At 49.7% G+C, this 24,459-nt stretch overlaps 1 protein-coding gene across 9 annotated transcripts in view; it reads right to left on the reverse strand.

Moving 5' to 3' along the window:
• The window catches only part of INPP4A (inositol polyphosphate-4-phosphatase type I A), an 87,974-nt gene that overhangs the window by 43,892 nt on the left and 19,623 nt on the right, over positions 1-24,459 (reverse strand). For all 9 annotated transcript variants that reach the window (XM_039872488.1, XM_039872490.1, XM_039872489.1 and 6 more), the window contains exons 2-9: positions 14,422-14,492; positions 13,298-13,511; positions 12,588-12,632; positions 5,357-5,475; positions 3,134-3,250; positions 2,805-2,884; positions 1,226-1,337; positions 364-454 (exon numbers count right to left, since the gene is read on the reverse strand). In XM_039872488.1, the coding sequence (XP_039728422.1) occupies positions 364-454; positions 1,226-1,337; positions 2,805-2,884; positions 3,134-3,250; positions 5,357-5,475; positions 12,588-12,632; positions 13,298-13,403 (670 nt within the window). In that variant the 5' untranslated portion in view covers positions 13,404-13,511; positions 14,422-14,492. The remainder of the gene's footprint in view (positions 1-363; positions 455-1,225; positions 1,338-2,804; positions 2,885-3,133; positions 3,251-5,356; positions 5,476-12,587; positions 12,633-13,297; positions 13,512-14,421; positions 14,493-24,459) is intronic.

Below are 24,459 nucleotides of genomic sequence, written 5' to 3' on the forward strand. Positions count from 1 at the left end.
TTGTGCGGGGGCCTCCCCTCAGGCCGCCCGGTACTGACATCCTCAGTCTCCCTACGCTCATCTCAAGGGACTTCCACATTTAAAACGAAGCCCCACCAGGTGACTGAACCTGGAAACTCTTCCCCTGAGACATGCAGCCTTCCCATTCCAGAAGGCGTAACGCCCCGTGTAAGGGCTGGGGCAGTAACGGTGGCAGTCACTAGACCAACACAGAACAGGAAAGACTAAAGCGAAGGAGGTGGTCCCTTCCTCGGAGTATCACTGACTCTTTATGTGCTGGCACGTGGGTATGCAGCAGGGAGGTGACCACCAGAGAGGACAGGGTGACCACGGGCCCGAGCACCAACAGAGAAGGCCATTTACCTGACTTCAGCAAAGTGTCTTTCCGCAATGAGGCATACTTGGATCGGACCCCCAATGCCTCGGTCAAGCTCTCATCAACGGGCAGGACCATCTAGTGACACGCACAGAAAAGCACAAGAGGACAGACTTGGATGGGTCCAGAGCACTCGGGGGATGTGGTGGCCACAGACATGAAAGAATGCTCCAGGTTAATGTCCACCACCAGTGCTATAGCAAAGACACTGCCCAAGGCACCACAAGCCCGCTTCCCTGTGCATGGGGTATGTCCCACACGCACACCATTTTCTAGGAACATGTGTCTTTTACTAAGTCATTTCACCTGGTATTTCAGTATTTCGATGTGTGAAATGAAAGGGAGGGAAAATGGATACCAGCAATATCTCTACAGCTGGTGTTCCAAGCTTACTTTGGGTGAAACGAGGTATCTCCATATTCGACAATATGACCATGTACCCATGTTTGGGCTCTTCAATTAGAATTCTAGTTTGAGAGCATGGGGGAGAGTGACAGAGAAAGGATTTAGGGAGACGGGGAGGCTGTGCAGGTGTGACACACATGCACATGTGTGTTGGGAGAGGGGGATACTAACAACACAGGTAACCCGCATTTCATTCCTCACCTACCCAGGCACCTGACTGCAGCCCCTCCACCCAGGCTCCAGAGGTGGCCCACAGGGCAGGGGCAAGCGCAGGCTCCAGGGCTGCAGAGCCTGAGGGGAGCCCCTTCTCTCCTCTTTGAGAAGTGCCTGGGGCACTGGCCCATCCTTCAGAGGTAGTGCCAAGGAGCAGGCCCTGCCCTTTGTCCCCTGGAACAGAGGCAAAGCCCATCTCACTCCTGACGGGGGTTAGGGAGTGGCACTCACCCTGCCATTGACTGTGTCCAGAGACCGGGTCACCGGAGGCCTCTGGTCTGACTTCTCCTCCATCTGCCAGCCGATCACGGTGATGTTGCCCACACGGTCACTCTCAGCAGACCTGCAATGAGCAATGTGCTGTGGGAAGTGGCCTTGTGACTACTTTGTTTTTGGCTTAAAGCTCAGCCATCGTGGGCCACAGAGGGGTCCTGGGTGTGCCAGGATCTGGCCAGCTGGTCGGTTGGGCAGCACCCACTGTATGCCCAGACTGCGAGGGAGGCCACAGGAAACCACAGGGACACAGCTGAGAGGACAGAGCTCCACAGAGAGGTGTGGACGTGCCTGGCAGAGCCGAGGGAAGGAGCCAACACTCAGGTCCCTGGCTGACCCCTGCCCCAGGGTGTGATGGGAATGCACCTCAGAATCAGGACTAAAGAGCACCCTCACCTGGCACTGTACCCCTTTCTGCTTCTCCCACTCCACCCTTAAGCTTTGATCACCCCAAGGCCTGGGCTGGAGCCCCAAGGAAGCCGTGGTCACCCAGGGTTTCCCCAAGCCTCTGAATCCTGATATGACAGAGCTGATGCCACTCCCAGCCCCAGTCAGCTAGACCCCTAAAACCTCTGGCAGCAGGGGGAGGCTGCCAGCTACCTGGGCCCATCTTGCTTATCCAGGGAAGCCCCAGGCCTTTTATTTAAGGTGTCGGACTCAGTCAGGCTCTCCATGTTCATGGGGTCACTTCGAATGCCCATTTCCTCTGAGACTCTCACTGTCTCAGGCCCAGAAAGGCCCTTCTCCCTACGCCATCTGTCCAATGGTGACCTCAGCTCCTTCTAACAGGGACGATGTCCCCTTCTTACATGGACCTCTAACGCCTGGCTTATGATGTGCCCGGACATTTTCTCTAATAGCCCTCTCATTTTCCCTGAGACCCTCCCTCCATCCTAAGTCAGGTCCGCCACTCACAGCAAGGACGGCTGCCAGGCTCCCGTCCTACCCAACACCAGCAACACCCTTACCATCACTGCCACAGAATGCTGCACCATCCAGCACAGAATTAACCCTCTCTGTCAAAATTCCTTTGCTATTTTGGACTGTTTCCTTAATTTTTACATTATTTTGGGGAAAAAAAAAAAAGAATGCCATAGCAGGATTTTGGTGGGAATTGCCCCTAAAATGAGTTTGGGAAGGGACGACGTCTTAACATTCTCCATCTTCGTTCCAGGGACGCAGTAGGGGGCGGTTCCCTCCTCCCTCCACAAACAGTTACCGAGAGCCAGGCACTGTTTCACAAGCTCAGGATACAGCAACAAAGCAAAATAGACAGAAATCCCTGCTCTCGGGAGCTGACGTTCTACTAAGGAGAGGGGTGGGTGCTAGACAAATACATTTAGTGTTACTAGACACACATCTAGGTTTCCCTCAGGTCTGAGTCCAGCAGGCAGGCCATACAGGCCCGTGCCTGACACACCTCAGCGGACAACCAGTGCCCGCTGAGACCAGCCTCTGGGAGGGACAGGATGCAGGGCCCCTCCCCATTGACCCCTGGGCCCCCAGATTCTCTCAAAGAAACAAATTAAAAACCAACCTTAGTGTTAAATGCAACCGGTGATGCCTGTCCTGGAGCAGATCCTTGACAATAAATGTTCCAGAGCCCAGCAAATACATCTGAGGAAGAGGGAGAGCCAGCGTCAGTCCCCTTGTCCTCCCTCTGCTCCAGTGACCAGGTCCCAGGGAGTCCGGCTGGTCCTCATTGAAGAAGCCCAATAGGGAAGCTCGGAAAGAAGTTCCCAAAGACAGATGCGTCTGGATATCAGCTGGCCGTGAGCCAGGAATGAAGCCAATCCCATGTTCACGTCTCACTGAAATGACTACAGAACTTAAGAGATTCCCACGAACCACAACGTGCTACTTAACTGTTCCCTGAGATCTGTCTTTGACGTCATACACGGAGAGTTTGATTTGTGTCATCTGATTGATAAGGGAGTCTTGGAAAAAGGCGATACTGCTTAAAAATATAGGATTGTTGGTTCCCTAGAATGGGAAAGAGAATCATCAGAACACAGAGGTAGGTGGTTAAAGTAATCACTCTTGAAGTACAGCCACATTTTCAGAACGAGTAACATTCTTACCGACGTGGATGAATACAAATGCTCACGGCAGCTTAAACCAATGCAGACAACCCAAACCTGCCTTTCGGAAGGGGCAGAGGAGCCCGAAAGCCCCTGACCAACCCAGACACGACCAACCCAGACACAGCCAATGGGCCACTGCGCAAGCTCTGCCCAGGCTCACTGTAAGGGCTTGTCACTTCATGGGAGGACTTTTTTAAAATGGAATCGGGCTAAATGTCCACGTGTATTCCTGGTCGCGCAGCTTTGGACGAGGCATGGATTTGGATCTACTACTTTGGGTTGTTTCTATGAGATGTGCAAGGGCGGAAGGAAGAGGAAAAGGACAGCTTAGGTCGTTTTCTTATTTCTAGAATCCTGTGGTTTGGGATAATTAAGTCCTGGCCTTTTTAAGGCCATCCCTTTTTTGAGGACTAGCTGCTAGTTTCTAGATCATAAGTGGCTATTTCCTGGCAGCTTAGCCTCACCTCCCAAAGCTCCATATTTTCTTTCTCAGGCAGTGGTGAACTATCTTGGCCAAATGGTTAACGGTTCCTGTTTGTACCTGTGCTTGGGTCCATGCCTCTGGCTGTGTGCCCTCTGCAGCTCCAGGTCCATCTCTCAACAGGCCATCCAGCCTCCCTCTCCACCCACCCTAGCTAACCACCTCCGACTCTTCTTTCACTGAGGCTCCAAACCCAGGCATCTGCTTTGGTGTTTCTTTGTCATACTCAAGCACCCGGCGACAATGAACTCCTCTCACAACCCTTTCTTTCCTCTCCTTCCCCCTGGCAGTCAGGACCTCCCTGAAACACCTCTGGTCAGGTGACCAGTGCATGAAAGCCTACACTGGCCCGCTGTAGACTCCTAGCCTGCCTTTCCAAGGCATCCCCCACGCTCTCCTTTCTGTGCCTTCTGCACATACTGAACGGGCTAACGTTACCTTCCGAACAACACAATGCTTCCTCGTCGCCTGTGCATCACACCACAGAGCTCTGGCATGCTCTGCGGCAGGTAGGCCCCAGACTGGCAGCGTGGGCCCCGTCTGGGAGCCTGTGAGGAATTCAGAGTCTCGGGCCCCACTCCAGGCCCATGGAGCCAGAATTTCACTAAGTGGCCCTAGGAAGCCGCCTCCAACCCTCAGGGCTGACTAGGACCCCATCCTCCTGGTGCTGTCCTCATCTTTCAACACCCCATACTCTGTGGGGTATAGATGTGGTCACACTCATTTGTGCCTCCCTGCCCACAGGGTGGTCAACCTCTTGGGGGCAGCGACTGGGTCTGGGTGGCCTATCACCCACAGCACCCAGCACAGTGCTTCCTGTGTAGCGGTGCTCAAAAAGACTTAGAAAACACTGTTGACTTGAACCTCCATTGCAAGAGAATGGAAAGAGTCTACCTTCCAAACTGTAAAACTGGGGTGAGGAGGAAGCTCAGTGAATCTGCTGCAGACAGCCAGGAAGGGGTTAATTTTCACAGACACTCATACCACTAACAGAGCTCTGCAGAATCTCACACCAGCAACTCCTTTCACAACTCACGCAACGTGCTCAGTTACCTAAAAGGCTTTTGCAAAATTCCCAAGGAGAATACATATCATTTAATGTAAAAAGTATATATGTTACCCACAACTCAAAAGGATATAAAAATAAAAACCGATAAAAACAGGGGTATGCCCCAGAAGAGGGTTGGTTAACAGTCACTCTCCAAACTTTGATTAATGAGCACAATTCTCCAAAAGTAGAAGCCAAGTGGATGTGACAGGAGAATTAGGTCACCTCTTAAAAGGCAATTGATCTTACAGGATCATTGTTCAAAAATAACTGGCCAATAGTTAATCAATAACTAAAGGATTCAGCAAACGGAAACACCACCCAGATGAGTAAATGTGAGGGAGAACATCAATGTACTGAAAACCCATGGAAAATAGCAACGATTCCCATAAATCTCACTGAAGCTGCGGGTGCTCAGGTGGCCAAGAAAGGTCACGTGAGCCTGTGGTCGAGCCCCAGGGGCCAGCAGCACCCACCTCAATGACCTCGGTCTGAGCGTGCTTCGTCCAGAAAGCCTGAGGAGGGGTGGTCACACTCACTGCTACAAAACTATTTGGTTTCCGATCTAGCGACGGAGTATGCAGCTCACTGCAAGCTGCGGGATCAAAATGGGAGAGAAACGAATCCTTTAATATCAGGCTCTAGGTGATTCTCTGGTTCAAGTAGACTCAAATAGCAAAAAAAGTGAGTGACACTCAAACAGAGGACACAACTGCATTTTCAGTTGTCACAGGGAGGTGATTTCTTAAACTGGAATGAACCTGCCCTCACTCCCCTTTACCTCCCCCTACTCCCACGACAGCGGCACCCTAAGTGCCTGGGGACCGCTGAGCTGGATGGGTTCCTGTGTCCAAGGACTGGAACACAGGGCCAACAACCCTATCCAATGTCTGACCATAAGCTTGACCTCAGTAACTAACTGAACTTCTAATGGCTGATCTAAGCAGCCTGGGACTCCATGAAATCACAACACAGCTACTACATGTGCCGCGTCCGTGGCTGCAGCGCTGGCCCTAAGCTGTGGGCCCCGCGCTCTCTGTGCAGGTGCACATGTTGGAAGCAAATTACAATCTTATGGCAAAATAAACAAAACTCTTTAAAAAGAGAAGTCATTGCTCATTTATTATCTTTATAAGACTCACATCAAACACAATAAGAGTACTAAACATGTTACTTGTTAAAACTTAAACAGTTTCAATTAGAAATTTATGGTACTAAGTAAGCATTTTGAAATATGAGGCTCAGATAATTCTATCGTAGAACTGACCTACTGGAAAGATGATCATATTTCACTGAATCTAACGTGCTATCTGTTGCAAATGGCACTATGAAAGAGAAATTTAACACACTGCCATTAGAGTAGGATATGCTATTGACTGTAAGACACTCTCTTATTAAAGAAATATTAAAACATGAAAAAATACCCATCTTGGAAGTGATGAAATACACTATAAACTAAAGTTAAACACAAGTAGAAACAAATCACTTTTTTGCAGAGGCAGTGAATCCTCCCTAGAGTGCTGTGAGCATTTGCTTAATTTCCAGAATTCTGAAACAATGATTTTGACCATTTTTGCCAGGGTTTTCATTGCCTTTAAGAAGGAAAGGATTTTTGGAGGCCCTTAATCTGTCAATCTGTCATTCTTGCCCTCATCATCGATTCTTAAAATGCGCACTGGCAATGTACATTTAGAAATGGATTTTTTTACTTCTGAAAATTAATTTTGGTTTTCTGATTATCCCTTTATCTCATATATCTGAATTTTCATTATTTATTAGGCATGATAAAATACAAAGAGCTCAGGTTTTCACTTCAACGAGTTTTGACAATCATATACACCTATGTAACCATCATCAAAACAAGACAGAGAACCTTCTCCATCAGACCAGAAAGTCCCCCCATGCTACCCGCCTCTGTGACCACCATCTGATTTCCATCACTTTGTTCCTGAATTTCATATAAATGGAATGTTTTCGAGACTTCTAAGTGAGAGCAGAGGACGTCAACTTTGTAGGAAGCCAACAGTTTTCAAAAGTGGCCACACCGTTTTACGGTCCCGCTGGCAACGTGCATGCGTTCTAGTCGCTCTGCATCCCACCACGTTTGCTGAGGTGTTTACTTCAGTGGCTACAATGGATGCATTTTAACTTATGCTTCTGTGATGTTCAGTATCTCTCCACTGTGTGCTCATTGTTCATTTCCATAAATTCTTTTGTCAAGACTCTAATCAAGTCTTTTGCTCATTTTTGAATTCGATTGTTGACTTTTTAATGATGGATTTGTAAGCATTTTATTCTGGATCTGTCCTTTGTCAGAAATATGTCCTGTGAATATCTTTTTCCCAGTCTGTGGTTTACTCATTTTCTTAAAGATTTTTAGATTTTTTGATTTTAGATTTTTAATTTTAGGGAACGTTAGGAAGGAAAATGTCCCTCTTCCCCCAAAGTATCCATGTGCTAGTTTCTGGAGCTTGTGACTATATTATATCACAGGCAAACAAACTATAGGAATGTGAGTGACGTCATGAATCTCGACATGGGGAAGTTTTTCTGGATTACCTAGGTAGTCTTAATCTAATCACACGAGCTCTTAAAAGTAGAAGAGGAAGGTAGAAGGGTGAGTCAGAAAGATCTGACAAGGGAAAAAGGTGAGATCTAAAGCACGAAAGGCACTCGACCTGCCATTGCTGGCTCTAAAGATAGAGGAAGGGGTCCACAAACCAGGAAATGTGAGTGGCCTTTACAAGCTGAGAACCAGCCTCAACTAGTAGTTGGCAAAGAAATGGGGACCGCAGTCCTAAAACTACAAGGAAGTGAATTTTGCCAACAATCTGAATAAGCAAGGAAATAGATTCTCTCTTATGGTCCCCAAAGGAATGCAGCCCTGCTGATGCTTTGATTTTGGTGTTAGAAGGCTCTGAGCAGAGAACCAGCTGAGCCCAGTTGGGATTTTGACCTAAGGGAATTATAAGATAATAAATATGTGTTGTTTTAAAGTGCTAAATTTGTGGTAATTTGGTATGGCAGCAATAGCAAACTAAAGCACAGAGTTAGTGCTTTCTGTGCTCTGGCCAAGAAATCTGCCTACCCTGAGGTTGTGAGTTACCCTTTGCTTTCTGGAAGAATGCTTTAAGGTTTTATTTTTTAAAGTTCTCTGCTATGTCTACTACATCTGCCTCAACAGTAATCAGGGATTTGATTGTTTCGCTTTCTCTCTCTCCTTTAGCTATGCCCCTACGTGACCCATGGCCTGGTCTCACTCAGCGTGCACTTGCATCTGGGTTCTCCACATGCAGGCTAGGCTGGAATATTTGAGTCTTTCAAGCAGAAGTGACGGCAGACGGACTGAGGAATACAAGTGGCCAAAGGCTAGGAAGACTAACACCGGTTGTGTGGCTAAAAGGCCAACTGCCACCTTCAGAACATGCCTTCCCACAAGTGACAGTCTTTCCTGGCCTTGTCCCCAGCCCAGCCTACCTAAATCCTACCCAATATGTCGTTCCTAGCTCTAAGTTCCACAGCTTCCACGATGCTTCCTCTCATCAGCTCACATCACGCCGTTTACATCACTCCTTTGGCATATTTCCATAGAAACCATCCCTCTCTGATATGTACGCCTCGTCTCGCCAGACAGACTCTCTGTAATGCCTGCCGAGTGAACACCATCAAGGTAAACAGGTAAAATAGGTTTCAAGTGTATATCATTTGACTCTGCAATTCCATATCCAAGAATTTATTCTAAGGAATTAATCAGCAAAAATATATGAAAGATCTATCCGCATGTGTGTTTACACATGTGTGAACTCCTATGTCCACCAGGAGGAGACTGGTCAACATAACTGGCACAGCCGCATAACAGGTCCTGTGTGGACACCAACCTGGTGTGGCAGGTCCCATGTTAATAAAAACGAAAGATGCCAGTGACTCTTTGCTACCTGAAAAACCATGTTAAGAACACTAGGAAGACATTTTTGTAAATAACTCCACCACCTCCACACCCAAAAATCATTAAAAATTTCTGTATAGCACTGTGTAGGCAGAAAAAATGTCTTGAAGGATATATACCAAAATGTCAAATGTGATTCTCTCTCTCAGGGTTTTCTTTTCCTCTAACATTTTCTGTAAGAAAGAATTTTAAATAAGCATTTTTTAATTTTTAACATTTATTTTCAAGACGAAATGTTTGATCAATCATCTGGCATCTGACCCTTGGGTTTTTTAAAACTTGTGGTAAAATTCATTTCACATCACCTTTTTAAGCTGTTTCTTCCTCTGTGTATCTAATTAATATGATGGTATTGTTCTTATTGATTTGTCGCATCAGAAATGTCCTGGTTTCTGTTACAGGGGTGGGGATTTTTAACTGTTATGTTAACTCTCATCTTCTCTCTATGCTCAGTTTAGCCCAGTTTTTGTAGTTAAACCCACATTCTGCATTGTGGAAGTTAAGTGAATATTATTCATTATAAGCACGTGGGGCTTCCTTCACTCTCTCCCACGTTGGACCCTGTTTCCTAGGCCCCATGTCTTCCGTTTTCTCAAGTCATCCCCTCTTCAGAGTGAAGCCCATCTGCCACCAACTTCCAGAGAAAGGGTATGGGGAAGCAGGTTTACCTGAGACACTTAAGCTGAAGCAGGTCCCTTCTACCCTCATATCTGACAGACAGCCTAGCTGACCACAATTGGAAACACCTTCCAGCCAAGTCTCCAATGCCACTAAGGTCTCCACACTGGCTGTATCCCTGACCCTTGGATGTGACCATTTTCTTTCTTTTCCGGAAGTTTTTAGATTTTTCCTTTGATTTCCAGTGCTCTGAAACTCCGCCATGATGTGCTCTGAAGCTCCGCCTTGATACAGTCCCTGTCACTGTATCGGGCAGGCCTGGGGGGCATTCCTCGGTGCCAAAAGACCCCTTGTGTTATTTCTTGGTAATCTCCCCCCTTACATCCTTTTCTATTTTCTCTTCTCAGTGTGAGACCTCCCGAACTTGCTCTCTAATTTTCCATTTCTATTTCTCTCCCATTTTCTATTTGCGTTTAAATTTTTACTTTCCGGCAAGTAATAACAAATAGTAGAAAGGATGCAAAGAAAAAGGAAGCCTTATACACTGCTGGTGGGACAGCCACTATGGAAAACAGCATGGAGGTTCCTCAAAAAATTTAGAATTGATCTACCGTATGATCCAGTAATTCCTCTACTAGGTATTTAACCTAAAGACTTGAAAACTCATATCCAAAACGATATTTGCACACCAAGGTTCGTAGCAGCATTATTTATGGTGGCTAGGACATGGAAGCAACTGAAGTGTCCTATGATAGATGACTGGATGAAGAAGCTGTAGTAGATGTATACAAGGGAATATTACTCAGCCATAAAAGAGATGAAATACTGCTATTTGTGACAACATAAATGGACTTCGAGATAATCATGCTAAGCGAAATAAGCCAGACAGAAAAAGTTGAAAACCACATGATACCACTTATATGTGGGATATAAACCTAAAAGCAACAAATGAACAGGACAAACAAACAGAGACTCATGGAGATGGACAAGAGACTAGTGATTACCAGACGGTAGGGGGAAAAGGGGAAGAGGAGAGGTAAATGGGGAAAAAGGGGTCAAATATGTGGTGACAGAAAGAAAACTAACTGTGGGAAGTGAACATACGTTGTAAATATATAATACGCCTTACTGTTAAAATGTACAGCTGAAACTTACTGGATTTCATTAACCAATGTCACCACAGAAAAACAAATTAATTAACCATCAAAAAAAATTTTACATTCTGGGGTAATTCCTTGAATATCTTCCAATGTTTATTGAATTTTTAAATATTTTCTATCCTATTTCAAATTGCTAAGATTATCCATGTTCTGCAACTGTTCTTTTCTTCTTTAGAGTATCCTATTCTTGTTTGATGGATCATATTCTCTTAAGGATATAAATTATAATTTATATATATTAAATATAGAATTATGTATATACGAAATATACATTAACTATATCTACATAAATATACAATTTATGTACAACCCATCTGTCTGTCCATCAGCAGGAGAATGAACTACAGTTGACACACACAATGAACAACCACACAGCAAGGAAAGGAATGAGCTGCTGACCCTCACAACAACATGGCGAGCCTCAGGGGTGTGGCGCAGAGTAAAAGAAGGCTGTGTGATGTAGGGTTCCATTTACTCAGGAGGCAGAATATGTAGTGACAGGAATCCGGTCAATGGTTGCCAAGAAGTGAAGGTGAGGACTGGCAGGAAAGGGGACAGGGAAGGCTTTGGGGTGATGGGAAGGTTCTGTGTCTTGACAGTGGTGGTTACATGGATGTGCATGCTTATCAAAACTCACTGAATGGATACGTTTTACATATAAATCATACTCAATATTGATTTAAAACAAAATGAAAGAACAGTCAGAGATCACACAACCTTTGTAGAAGGCTCACAATATGAAAGAAAAAACAGAACTTGGAAGAAGCAGAGAGATTGAAGAAAATAAGAAGAAAATGTCAAAGAAATTATACATCGAAGAAATGATACACCGTACAGTTTGTGTTTCTGTTTCTTATTCTTCTTGATGTTTGGGAGAATATAAGATAAGGGGGCAAAAATATGCTCGCTCTCTGCTGTGACACTGGGAGTCTCTGGGCTGGTATTCAATCTGTAAAGAGCTATGAGGATCTAAGTGGGGTGGCAGGCTTGTGTCCTGCAGCCCTCAGCTCCTGCCCTGGCCCCGGCCCCAGCCACAGCCACAGCCACAGCACTCAGCACAGCACTCTGTCCCCACTGCAGCCCCAGGTCGGGCTGGGGAAAACTGTAACTTGTTTAGGAGTGTTTACCCTGAAATGGGAACATTTTCTAAAAGTTTAACGTTAACTTCACAACAATGCTTTTCTATTTTTGTGGGTTTAGCAATTTGTCAAAGTCTCTCTGTTTTCTTTGGACCACCATGAGCTTCTTTGTCTCTCAAATGGCAACACCCCAAATAACACATGAGGAAACACGTCCAGTATGGTCAAGGGCAGGCTCGAGGCCACGCAGTTCATTTGCAGCACAGTCTGGACTACATTTTAGGTCATCTGACTCCCCAAGAGGTGCTTCTTTATGTTACACACACATCCTGGACACCGATGTCTGGACACTGATCAATGCTGACCACCATCCAGGGAATAAGTGAAGGGGACAGGACTGCCAGAGAGCGTGGGCTCCAGATGAGGAGCATCATGGTGGCTGACCCCACTCTGCTCTCCAACCTCCTGGGCAAGCTGCAGTAATGCCACACTTCCCTGATCCCAGAGCTGGCACATTCTCTCTCTGATGTCCCTGAGGGGTGGGCACGCAGGTTATCACCTGCACAACGAAGGTTAGAGATTCAAACACACAGGACCTCACAGCCAGGAGCTGACACCACTGGCCTTAAGCCTGTTTTCTCACCTATCAGGCCCCTCCTGAATGAGTGGGAGGAAAGGAGGGGAGGCCTCTGTGCAGCTCCAGGGGCTCCCCACGGCCAGACCTGCAGGCGTGCCGCCCCAGGCCCCCCACTCACAGAGAGTCCACTCTGATCTCCAGCTTCACCTCCTTGGAAACACTTCAGCAGCAGTGGCAGCAGCAAGTTCTCTGAGACAACCTTGGACCAGCAGTCATGATTTTGTTTTTGAGCAACACATATTAAAAAAAAAATTTAAAGACACCTACCTAAGCTGAATTCTAAAATGGGCTCATCTGGATCTTGCAGGTTTCCTGAATAAAAGAGAAATGCCAGAAAAAAGTTATCCTTAGTAAACTTTTCCCTGCATTTAGATTTTATGAAGAAGACGAAAAAAAAACCCTGATACACTTGTAATCATTTCACAATATATGTAAATCCAACCATCATGCTATACACCTTAAACTTACACAGTGACGTAAATTGATTACCCATCAGAAAACTGGGGGAAACCCCAACACTCAATTTTTCCCTCAAAAACCTGTTGTACAAGATGATTTCTTCATTTTCTAAACATGCCGTTTCCAAATTCCTAAGAAGTCTCAGACCCATGGCCATATAGCTTCCTCCTTGGGCTATACATGCACAACAGGGAGGGTCTGTGCTGTGGTCTGGGCGCTGGCCAGTCCAGCCCTGTGACCTTTGGCACAGCACCTACTGCAGGATGGGCCACACAGCTGTCTGTCCGAGCAGGACACCTGATGTGGGCAGGGCGGCCCCATAAAGCAGTTCCCAGGAGGAGTACTAACTTCCCTTGCCTATTCTGACTCAACCAGAGAATGCCAGAGCAGGGCACCCACCAGCCGGGGGCGGTCACTAGGGGTTCAGCCTGGCTGGCCGCTGGGTGCCCTAGGAGGCATGCTTGTCCCTTCGAGCGTGGCTGCAGCATAGGGCCCGCCAGGAGCCCTGTAAGGCTCACCTGCCAGAGAGAGGCCAAGCATGTCAGCTGCCACATCGATGGTGGAAGCCCGCTGCATCGCACGGGCCCTGGTGCCATGGCGAGGGCTGTGCTCTCTTGCTGTCATGATGTCATTGGTGATGACAAGCTTCCTGTTCCTGGGTCAGACCACACCTGATTCCCCGGGAAGTGCTGTCACCTGGCAGCACACCTGTTCCCTAAGGTGGCAGTAGTCCTGAGAAATAGAAACAAACACTGGTAAGACACAAGCGATAGGGAATGAGGCCCTGCTCTCGCAGACAGTAAGTGACGGAGCACGGGCAGGGCCGAGAAGCCAGGGTCCCCGCATGGGAGGAGCCATGGTGGAGTCTGATGGCCAAGGTCCCTTCAGTCACCTCTCCCTCTGCACTCGCTAGCACACCCTCACACACATACCACATACCACACACCACACACACGCTATGGGGCCCGTGCAGAAACCATGTTCTCTCCAAGGACATGACACATGAAATAGTGTTATTCATGCAAGCACAAGATATGCCTTCTGAGATTTTCTTGCTTGCTTTATTATGCTTTTCTGTTGGCAAATCTCATAGAATCTCATAAGAATTTAAACCAACTCACTACACTCTCTTTTAGAAGGGAAGAGATGCATAAAAGGGCTTGTCATCCACCAGTTGTAGCATGGCGGGACACGGGAGGGACAAGGCACATACATCTGCAGCCCTGCCCTCTGTCTTTCCATAGCTGCAGACACCTCACGTCTTGGTCTGGGACTCTCTTTTCTGCAGAACACATAGGTGATAATCTACACCTAACGAAGGTGGCTGTGCCATGTGGTGATATGCAGTCTGTGCAGAGACCTGCTGCAGGCTGGATCACACAGCACAGAACTCACATTCTGCTCTGAGAATTGGGGTGACAACAAGAAGTGACTTTCATGTTTTTCCAGCTATAATTCCTGCTGTATCTAGAAGGACCCACCACCCTTTAAAAGTTAAGATAATTAGACTGAGCAATAAGGCTGGTTTTAAAAAGCCTCTCAGAGGCCTCCATACACCCAGATACCCGTCTCCTCAGCGTGTGCCAACACCTGTGCACCCGAAAGGCCTGTGCTCCCCTCTGGAATTCATCCAGCGACTTACTGGACATGTTTGTTCTTGGACTAGCAGAGACACATGACGTTTCTTCATAGGAGCACATCCAAGTCCATTATCTAAAAACAGAACACAAACTTAACATGCTGCTCAGCATGCACGACGCGCTCAGAAACACGTATTATTACATATACGCTGTGATTTCATGGGGAGCCAAGGGCTGCTACGTGCTCCTTTGAGCTCCACACACCAATCTAAAGTTTTGGCTCAAAAACAAGGGTTTTGCTCGGAGCCCAAAAGAATGAGAACTAGAAAGTAGACATTCTATCGCCATCCAGGGCTGGTCCAGGGGATTCGGTCCAGCCCTGAAGAGCCAGCTGGGTGGCTGGGTGTGGCTGAGGGACAATGTGGGGTTAAGGACATGAGTCCCAGTCTCCCTGCTCACAAACCTCAGGCTTGGACCCTCTGAGGCTCTGCTTTCTGGTGTCTGAGATGACGCTAACTGTTCCCACATCACAGGTCTGCAATGAGTACCAAACATGCCACAGCGGTGGAGGCTCTCCAAACTCAGCTGGGCTCCCACATGGGTGTTGCAACCTGGCCCGGGGGCACCTCCCTGAGGAGCAGAACATGGCCCTTACTGGGTTCCAGCACTGCTGGGGGCCATGGGGATGGACCTCGGGCCCAGTGCCATCTGAAACTGCTGGGCCTGGGGTGAAGCTGATGGGAAGAGCAGTGTGCTCGGCCCTTGGGCAAACTCAGTCCCTTGTACAGTGTGCTCCCAACCTCCCCCTGCAGCATCCAGGGACCTCTAGCCTGGGCACCTCAGCAGAGAGGGTGGGAGTCACAGAAATAGTTACCCAGGGGAAGATTCACCAGCTTGCCAACATCAAAAGGCACACAAGTAAAAAATATGCAATGAAATTGGTGAAGACTGGGGAAAAGTGCTTACAGTACTAAAATCTGTATTTTACAGTGATGTACACACATCAACCAAAAAAATTCCCTAAAAATCCAAGTGGCAAAACTTATGAATTCATAAAATAGAAATGCACATGGTAAACATTTTGAAAAGCGACCAAACTCATTTAAAATAATGAAGGCAATGCTAAACACATCTAAATTAACTAAGTTAGAACTCCAAAAGCTGTCTGTCTGTTCTACTGAGAACATGCTCTCCTGGAGACCTGGGGGGACTCTTCAGGGCCCTCCTGTATGCCGAAGACACTTCAGTGGTCCGAGCATTTCAGGAAGCAACCCAAAATCACTTATCAAAATTTGTCCACAACAAATTCTCGTCACTAATCCAGAAATGCTTATTGTAGCATCACTTATAACAGCAAACACTGGAACCGGCCTAAGTGCCCGGGGGCAAGTGAGTGCATCTGGAACACACTGTTATGTGGCTGTTGATGAGATCGTAATAGAGCAAATAAACATATGGAAAGTCCTTCAACCTCATTAGTCATCAGGAAAATGCAAACTGGATCCATGAGATGCTTCTGCACACCCAGCCGAACAGCTAAAATGAAAAGACAGACGATACCTAGTGCTGGCAAGGACGTGGATTAAAGGAACCAGACACACTGCTGGAGGAGTCAATGGCACAGCCACCCTGGGAAGTGTAATGTCCTCTCAAGCTGACTCACATCTGCCCTGTGACCCGGAACTCCTAACATAACAGCAGATTCACGCCCCTCCAAAGGTGTGAAGAATGTTTCCAGCAGGAACGTTCATAAGTGATAAACTAGAAATGACCCCAACATCCATCAACAGCACAATGGACAATAAAAACACCCAAGATGCCCAGGAGCAACACCAGGGGAGGAGCCGGAAAGCAGGGTACCCAGGCCTTTCGCTTCTGTGTGTCTGGGCACAGCGAAATGAGCCTGTGGTGTCAGGGTCAGGAGGCAGTGCCTCTGCGGGGCCAGCACTGACCAGGGTGCGAGGGGGTCTGGGGACCCTGGGTGCGCTCTGCCTCCGACCTGGGTGCTGGCTCCATGAGTGAGTTCTCCGTGTGAACCCCACCATTGATTTCACCCCTCAATAAAGAGATTCTTTAATTCTTTCAGCGACTGTAATAGACAACACAGCATGAAAACATGTTTATGTCAGTTCTGCATCATGTGTTTTTAATTAAATATTCCACCTGGGCTCTGGTTATAGCCATTTAAAAAGATGTGACACAGCGGGAACATGCCAGCACGAGGCCACATCAAGATATTGGCCGTGTCTGGGGGCGTGACCGTGGGTAACTGCTTCCTTTCTTGGCTTACTGTCACCCCCTTGCATCACTGAAAGTTGCATCTGTGTTGGCCAGAGGCAGAGGCGGCACCTTGGGCGTGAATCAGCCTGGGGAAGGCGCTCCTCCCTCTTGAACCTTTTCCTGGCTACAGTCACCCCTCCATCTTCACTTGAGACAGTAGAGACGGGCCACTTAACAGGGCCAATCTGTACCCCGACATCTCAACCACCCAAGGCACCCTCCCATCCCCTGTTCCTCCTCCACTTGCGGGGTCCCTGCCTACTCTACCAGCCTGTCCCTTCCCCCAAGAGGGTGGTTAGTGAGATTATAGGCATGAGATTCTAGGGATAGAAATGCTTAATGGGGAACAGACTAACTTCATACTTGATAGAGTTTATAGATCAGAGAAGCTTTTAGGTCAAAAGACTTTAGAAGCCACTTTGTGTTACTTGGGGGCATTTAATTAGAATTTGCAATTTAAGTCATCGAGACCCAGAACAGGAAGCTCATTTACAGAGCTGAACTCGATTCCCTCATTAGTCACATTAATTTATGGTAACTTGCCAAGGACTCCTATACCCATGGTCCCCGTGTCTCCTCACAGCCCTGAGTGAGGACTTGAGCTCATTAGAAGGAAAACCACACTTCAATGACAGAGGACGGGGGTGGTGGGGCTGCTTGGGGACTGCGCGGGAGAGCAAGCAGAAGGAAGGAAGCACAACTCGTGAGACTAAATGCCTTGTCTCCTCGCTCTGTGAGACACGTGGCTCCTTCTGACAAGAGGACACAGGCCATCCAATCAACAGCAAACCCCAAAATGTCTTTCGATCTGTGTGGGGGCAGGGAGATGGTGGCTGAGGGGGCATAAGCAAGGCAGAGAGAGAGATGTTCTGAGTCACACAGGCCTGTGGGATGAGTGAGGTGGGCGATGACTGTCAGAGCTTCTTCAGAACCATCCTGCCCTCCCCTCCATGGAGAACAAGGACCCTCAGGCCGGGGAGGGGCCTTGGCAGCCAGCTTGGGAAGCTCTTGACCACCATGCTGAGCTGGCGAGGAGGATGGACCCCATGGAAGCACAGGGTGGGCTCTGGGAGACAGCCCATGGTAGAAAGCCTAAGCACAGTTGGCCACTATCCCTGCCCTCTGCAGCCCACCTACCCTGTCGCTATCACAGCAGGAGCCAAAAGGCCAACAGCGACCCTGCCCTGGGTCTCGGCTCTCCAACTCAGGCAGCATGAGAGAAAGTCGGAGAAAGGCTGAGTGAGTGGGAGTGAATCAGCAGTGTGGGGAGGCAGCTACTTCAAGCGTCAGAAAGAGGAAGGGCTTTCTCCGCAAACCCCCAAGCCCAGGACAGACAGGGTCACAGAGCGATGTGGCATCGCACCACTCACTGGCACCAAAATCCACAGGTAGGTAAGAACCCGGGAGCCGGTGTCGCCTCCGCAGGAAACTGGCCCTGCACACGGCTCTCCACAGAGGTACCCTGAAGCAGGCACCAGCCTGTTCCCCCAGCACCGCACTTCCTTGTTTGACCGCGGATGGCCAGCTGGCTCCTGTGTCTTACAAATCCAGACCTCGCTCCCTGCAGCTCCCATGTCCTCCTGGGCACAGAGACCAGGTATTCTGACATACACCTACTGGTGAGCAGATGGCCAATGTGTGCGGCTGCACTTGTTTACAGGGGTCTGACCTTTCCCGGGCACCCAACACCCAGATGACTTCAGCCCGTCGGGTTTGGGGGGCTGTGGGGCTGAGTGCAGAGGGTGCACACCAGCTGAGGTGGAGATGGGAAAGCCCCCCCGGCCTCCTCCAGCTGTCTCCTCCCTAGACTCCTAGCTGGGTGCAGGGGACTGGGTGGGCAGTCCGAAGGCCCCAGGGTAAGGTGGAGACCCTCGGTGGATGGAAACCAGGTTTCGAGACCAGGTGGAACAGAGTCTCTGCTCCCTACCCCTCCGCACATACAACCAACTGGGTTCAACTTGAGAGAGACCTAAACCCTCATGTGAAGCCACGCAGACCTTAGGAGTGATTGTTACAGCAGCCAACGTCAGTCACCCTGACTAAAATCTGATACATGCCAGATATGCAATGACTGCTATGCTGAAAACAGAGATTACAACACAGTGCTTGGGAAAGGCTGATGCTCTATTCTCTGGGCGAGGTATGCCCAGTTCACAGGAAGTAGCAGGGAGGACACTGCCACCAGGCTCTAGGAAATATAGGAGCACAGAGAAGGAACAAACCCACTTTAGCAGTAGTCAACCAGACAAATCTTTGTCCCTTGACTCCAGGTCAGGCTCAGGACATGCTGATGTCTCTCGTGCCCCTTCCCTAGCCCAGTATCCCCAGGCCAGGCCTGGACCTCGCCACCCCAGATAGACTCTATGGCTGACATCGGCCTTAATGTTGAGAAAGCGGGTCCTTTAAGGTGGCCCAAGAGCTGCTAATCCAACCAGGAGAGAAAGAGACCCGTCTCTACCACTCAGCATCCAAGATCAGCCTCTGTTCTGTGGCTTCTCTGGAGCCAGTGGCAATGGAAGCTGCCCAGGGCTCTGCTAGACCTTGCCTATACCCTACAAGGGCCTTGGGACCCTTGGGGTTTTGGGGCCACCAATTCCTTGAAGCCCAGCAAATAAGAGAATGACAATAGCATGGGTACAAATCTCGTGACATACCACAAACCTGGAGGTGGGCACCAAGGGGGCACAGTGCAGCTGCTGCTGACAGGAAGTGAATGGGTCAGAGCCCTGGTGGCTGTGGTAGCAGGGAGGGGCCAGGCCAATGCAGAGGGACAGGACCAGTGTCTCTGGAACGACCGAGTGCTGGGGTGACCTGCACACCGCACGTCAAGACAGCTCATGTTCATTCTGCCCCCCAGCAGCGGCCCAGGCCCACCCCCAGGAGAGGAACACTCAGAACAGGGCAGGACCAGGAAGACAGGCTGCTGACTGTTCCAGAACAAGAGGCAATGGCAGCAGAAACTCCGGCCAACATTTGGAAGGAAGGAATGTGTGTCTCTACAAGACCACTCAGCAACTTAAATGCTATGAGTCGTGTTCTGATGCAAAGAAAATGATGGGGTGGCTGTGGGCAGTGTGTGCCACCAGGGTGAGCAGAACACACAAAACTCCTCCTTTCAGTAAGACAAACCTGAGTGGACACAGTGGAGGTCACCGCCATCTGCTGGCTGTGAGGCAGGGATGGGTCAGCAAGAACAGAGCTAAGGGACAAGCTCTAGGAGGGGAAGGAGCCCGGCTAGAATGCGGTTGGAAGGGTTCCTTTACTTTTATTCGCCCCACTTTGGGGGTTTCTTTGCCCATCAAATGTTCCACCCCTCCGCACCCTCCCCACATGTAAAACACACATGCAGAGCCTGGCGCACAGAGGTGTCAGCCATGCTGGCTTCTCTCCTTGGCTTTTCCTAACCTGCCCTGGTCTGGCCCTGCCTGCCAGCCTGGAGGCTGACCCTCCAGCTCAGTCTATTTACATTTTTAGCCAACTTGCCCGCCCTCCAGACTCCCCGCCCAGATCCAGCGCACTCTGCTTGTACTTCAGTTTACAGTGCTCCTGTTTCATAAACCAAAATCTTAGTCCTAAAAGTAATGCCAGGAAGGACATATGAATGGAGGACGGTTCCTGGAGGCAGGGTGGCCTGGTGGAGGCAGCTGGACACTGCCATCAGACCTGGCCAGCCACTGGGAAGTCCTGTCACCTTCATAAGAACTCTGTGCCTCAGTTTCCCCCTGCAAAACAAGGCTATGACTGCTGATGGAAGGGACCTGTGGCCCCCAATCAGAGAGGGGAATGTGGAAGGAGACCCCGCCCCAGCCCCCTAGGGAAAAGGAGAGCTCCATGAAGACCATGCTCTTGAGAAGTGGTGCTCCATTCCTCCTGTTCGCTAAGCCCTGCTCTCTGCCAATGACACTGAACAGGCAGCAGTGGCAATGAGTACACCCAATTAAATTACCTAACCTGCCTCATTCATTTGGTGAATGTGGTGGCCGATATGAAAAATGCCTTAACCCAGACTCAGATGAACATCTTGGCATTCTAAGGGGGGATCAGTCACCGTGGATGGGCCATGGATGCCCCTCTCAACAGCAGGCAGGCCAAGTGCCCTGAGCAGGACAAGCCCAGACTGCTCCAGCTTCCCCTCAACCCCCTCCTCCGGTCCCTCAGTGTCCCCATCTCAGTCACTGGCAACTCCATCCTTCCACTGCTCTAGCCAAGGAACAAAATGAGTATGGGTCCTGGCTTCCTTGTCTCGTCGCACCCCATGCCCAAGCCATTGACTCTAACTTCCCAGAGGCCCAGACTTCGACCCGCCTCAGCCCCGCAGCCCCTTATAGCCCCCTGATCATCTCCACGCAACACTGGCTCCAGCACTGGTCTCTCTGCTGCTGAGCCATCCCTAGCCGGCCACCCTCTGCGAGAACAACAGAGGACAGCTCCCTTACATCTTATCTGTCCTTCCTAAAGTCAGCTTCTCCAGTGTGGTCAGGTTAGTTTTAAACTGTTGCTCGGCCCCTGGTGGTTTACCCACAAACCATAGGACATCAGGGCTTTTCTGCAGGAACCAGTTTGACAATCAGTCACCCTGAGAGACATGCTTAAAGGCGCTTGTGCTGAGCAGCAGGACAGCAGATCCGGGCCTGGGGGCCGGCTCCTGGGAGACACGTGGTAACAGCAAGCAAGTGTGCCATCAGGAGGTGCCTGCCACTGTGGGTTGCTGGCTGTCCCTGGGCCACCTCAGCCAGAACTAGGCCTCCCACACCCCACATTTTGGCCACTTTTCTTCAGCACCCACATTTTCTCTCATGCTGTTTCTTCTCCACAAACAGGCAGTCCCCTCAACAAACAGGAATCAGGCCTTAGGGACACAGAGATGAACGAGGAAGCTTGGGCAGAAATGCATCACAAGGAATGTAACAAACACATGAACGACAGAGAAGCTGAGGGCCACAGGGGTGCTGCTGTCTGCTTGCCCGGCAGGAGCGCATGGGGCTAGAACCAGGGGCTCTGGAGGCTGATTCTAGGGGTGAAGCAACTCAGTGTCCCTATGAAGGACTCCTCTCATTCCTATGTGCCAGGCTTCATTTGTCACTTGATTATCACATAAGTTCTCGGAACACCATAAAGACAATAGAAACACTGCCCCAAGCACCATGGCCAAGTGCCCTGAGCAGGCAGGCCAAGTACGTATTTCGCACTGGAGACAGTGCAGGTCAGTGTCAATGCCACCCTTCCTGGAAGAAAGACATGTAGGAAGAAATGTCTATGACTGTGGCTCGTGTCTAGCTCAACTGTCAACTCAGCCACTTGAAGCCCTCACATAATTAACTGAAAGTTTGCCAGGATGTTGCCCAGGAAGGCCTCTGGGTGGTGCCGCAGAAATCCCCAAACAGGTGTGCAGAGGGGCTGAGGAAAACCCCGGCATTCATCAGCTCTCACAAAGACATGCCATCTCTGAGAGTCACAGAGACGAGGACATGGCATCCCTTTGACCTGTGGGTCAGCTTCTCCCCAAGTGGGGCTCCTTAAAGGCCCCCAGCATGAAGGGAGGTGTCACTGCAGATTCAGATATTCCTGCTCCAGGGCACTTACTCAAAGCTTGGTTCCAGGAGCTGCAGCTACATTTCTGGCTGCTGTAGGGCAGGGGGGCTCTGAACCCCGGTACTGGGCAGCTGGTCCCATTCACTGCCTGAGACTGTTCTTTCTCTTACCCTTTCTTTTCCCACCCAAACCCAGGGCTGGAAGGTCTGACCTGGTGCCTGTTTCCACCTTTCCCACCCTGAGCTGGACCCTGACCTCTGCCCCTCGCCCTGCCACCAGGCCTATGCCACTGCAGACTCTGATTCTCTCCTCCCTCCCCTTTGGGAGAATTCGGTCCTTCTAGCCAAGGGGACATCAAGTGTAGGTGTAGCCACCCCTGCCCAAGGCTCCTCAGGCTCACGGTGCCCTCTGGGGGCAATGCCTACACCCCAGCCACAGCAACTCCCTTTGCCCGGGACCGACGGTGTCTCCATTGGCCCCAATGCTCCAGTCCTTGGAGGTGCAGTGACAGGGATGTCATAGGAGGGTGGGATCTACCCCTGCTATGCTGGCCAAAATGCCACAACTGACAACCAGGACATTTGTGCTACAGCTCGGGAACCCAATTCAGATGAGTTTCAGAAAAAAGGCATGTTTGTCATAAAGGTCTGGTTTTGCAGCACCTGAGCAGGAGTATGACAAAGCACCGGCACAGCATTGGCCACACAGATAGCTTTCTCAGCTGCCCTCCCTTACCCACATCCTTCTCCCTCCCACTCCTGCAAAGGAATGTGCAGACGTGGGGGACACGAGACAGCTGACAGCCCCCAACTTTAAACTCTCAGCTCTAACCATGGAAAAGTCTGAACGCACAGATTCTGACTCTCTAGTCTGGCTCTACCCAGGGAAGGCTGTATAAGGGTCTAGCTCGGGCCAGGTGCCCTGGCTGAGGTCCCAGTGCAGCGTGAGCACTCCCATGAAACTCATGAGCTTGGTGGGGGTGGCTCCCACAGAGGGGGCAGGGAGACACCCAACAGAATCATCCTAATTCACCACAACTTTTAGTAGCCGAATGGAGAGACCCTACAGCCAATGTTTCTTAAACTTTAAAAAGTCAAGAACTCCCAGTGTTAACTAAATCTTTTTTAGATCGTTTAAAACAGATAACGTAAACTCAGCTATAAACTCTTTTCTTGGCACTCTTAGACTACCATAAAACTGACAAACCCTAACACCTGTGGGCTCATACTTACATGACAACGTGAGGGATGAGGCTGCTGCACAGAAGCCATCACACAAGCATAACCTGCCAGCTCCAGACGGCCTCACCTGCCACGCCTGCCACGCCTGCCACGCCTGCCACACCTGCCACTCAGCCTGGCCTGGCCTGAGGCCAGAAATGCCCATAGTGGCCACCTACGTCCACCCAGCAGCTATCTGGCCCAAATAGCAGTGGTGAGCCTTCACTGTTCTCCAGAAAAGTGAGTTGTCCAGTGTGGCAGAGGAGCGGGGATGTGGGGACATCCCTGGACTATGGACAGGGGTCTAAGGGTCCTAGGTGGTGGGACCCACACATGTGTTTTTGCTCTTTTGCATAAAATCAAGAATTATAGGAGGAAAGTGCAAAGCGCGGCTTTATGGCTTGCTTTGTGAAAGTGCGAGACGAGGGCCCTGGTTACTTCCTGTAGTCCCCTAATGGAGCTCAGTCTGGGGGCCACGGCAGGTGGTAAGCTTGGTAGTGCCCGCCACAGTTCCTGTGTGACGAGCAGCGTCCTTCTCACCTGCCCTCCTCCCTAGTCTGTCTGCAGCATCGTGCTCCTAACACCTGTGTCAGTTCACCTAAAGGACTACATTTCCCACAATGAGCCCAACAGAGGATTGAGAGGAGGTGGCCAAGACGCTCTAGCCGCTCACCTGCCTCAGCGGATGAATCACCTGTCCCAAGATCTTTGCAGACAGAGAACCTCACTGGGAAAGAAGCGGGGTGTGAGCCCCAACGCCACACTGGCAAGTCCCTCTCATGTCCCCTGGCTCACTTGGTCCTCCTGGCATCTTGCTGCTGGGTGGCTGGGTGGCCATCTGGCAGGCAGGGGCCAGACTCACAACGCTGGGGCCTCATCAAGGTCATAAGCTGTGGAGCAAGTTTGGCCTTGGCCACTCGGCACGCAACCGCCACACAAAGCAGAGTGTGGGCATGCTAACTCAAGCCACGGCTGATACCAGCACTAGGCACAGTCCTGTCCACTGCAGAGGTTCTCATTTCCACACCCTTCCATGTGTATCATTTTAACCTTGCAGTGTCTATTAAA

The sequence above is a fragment of the Pteropus medius genome, unplaced genomic scaffold (genome assembly GCF_902729225.1).
Source record: "Pteropus medius unplaced genomic scaffold, Ma_sr-lr_union100, whole genome shotgun sequence".
NCBI lineage: Eukaryota > Metazoa > Chordata > Mammalia > Chiroptera > Pteropodidae > Pteropus > Pteropus medius.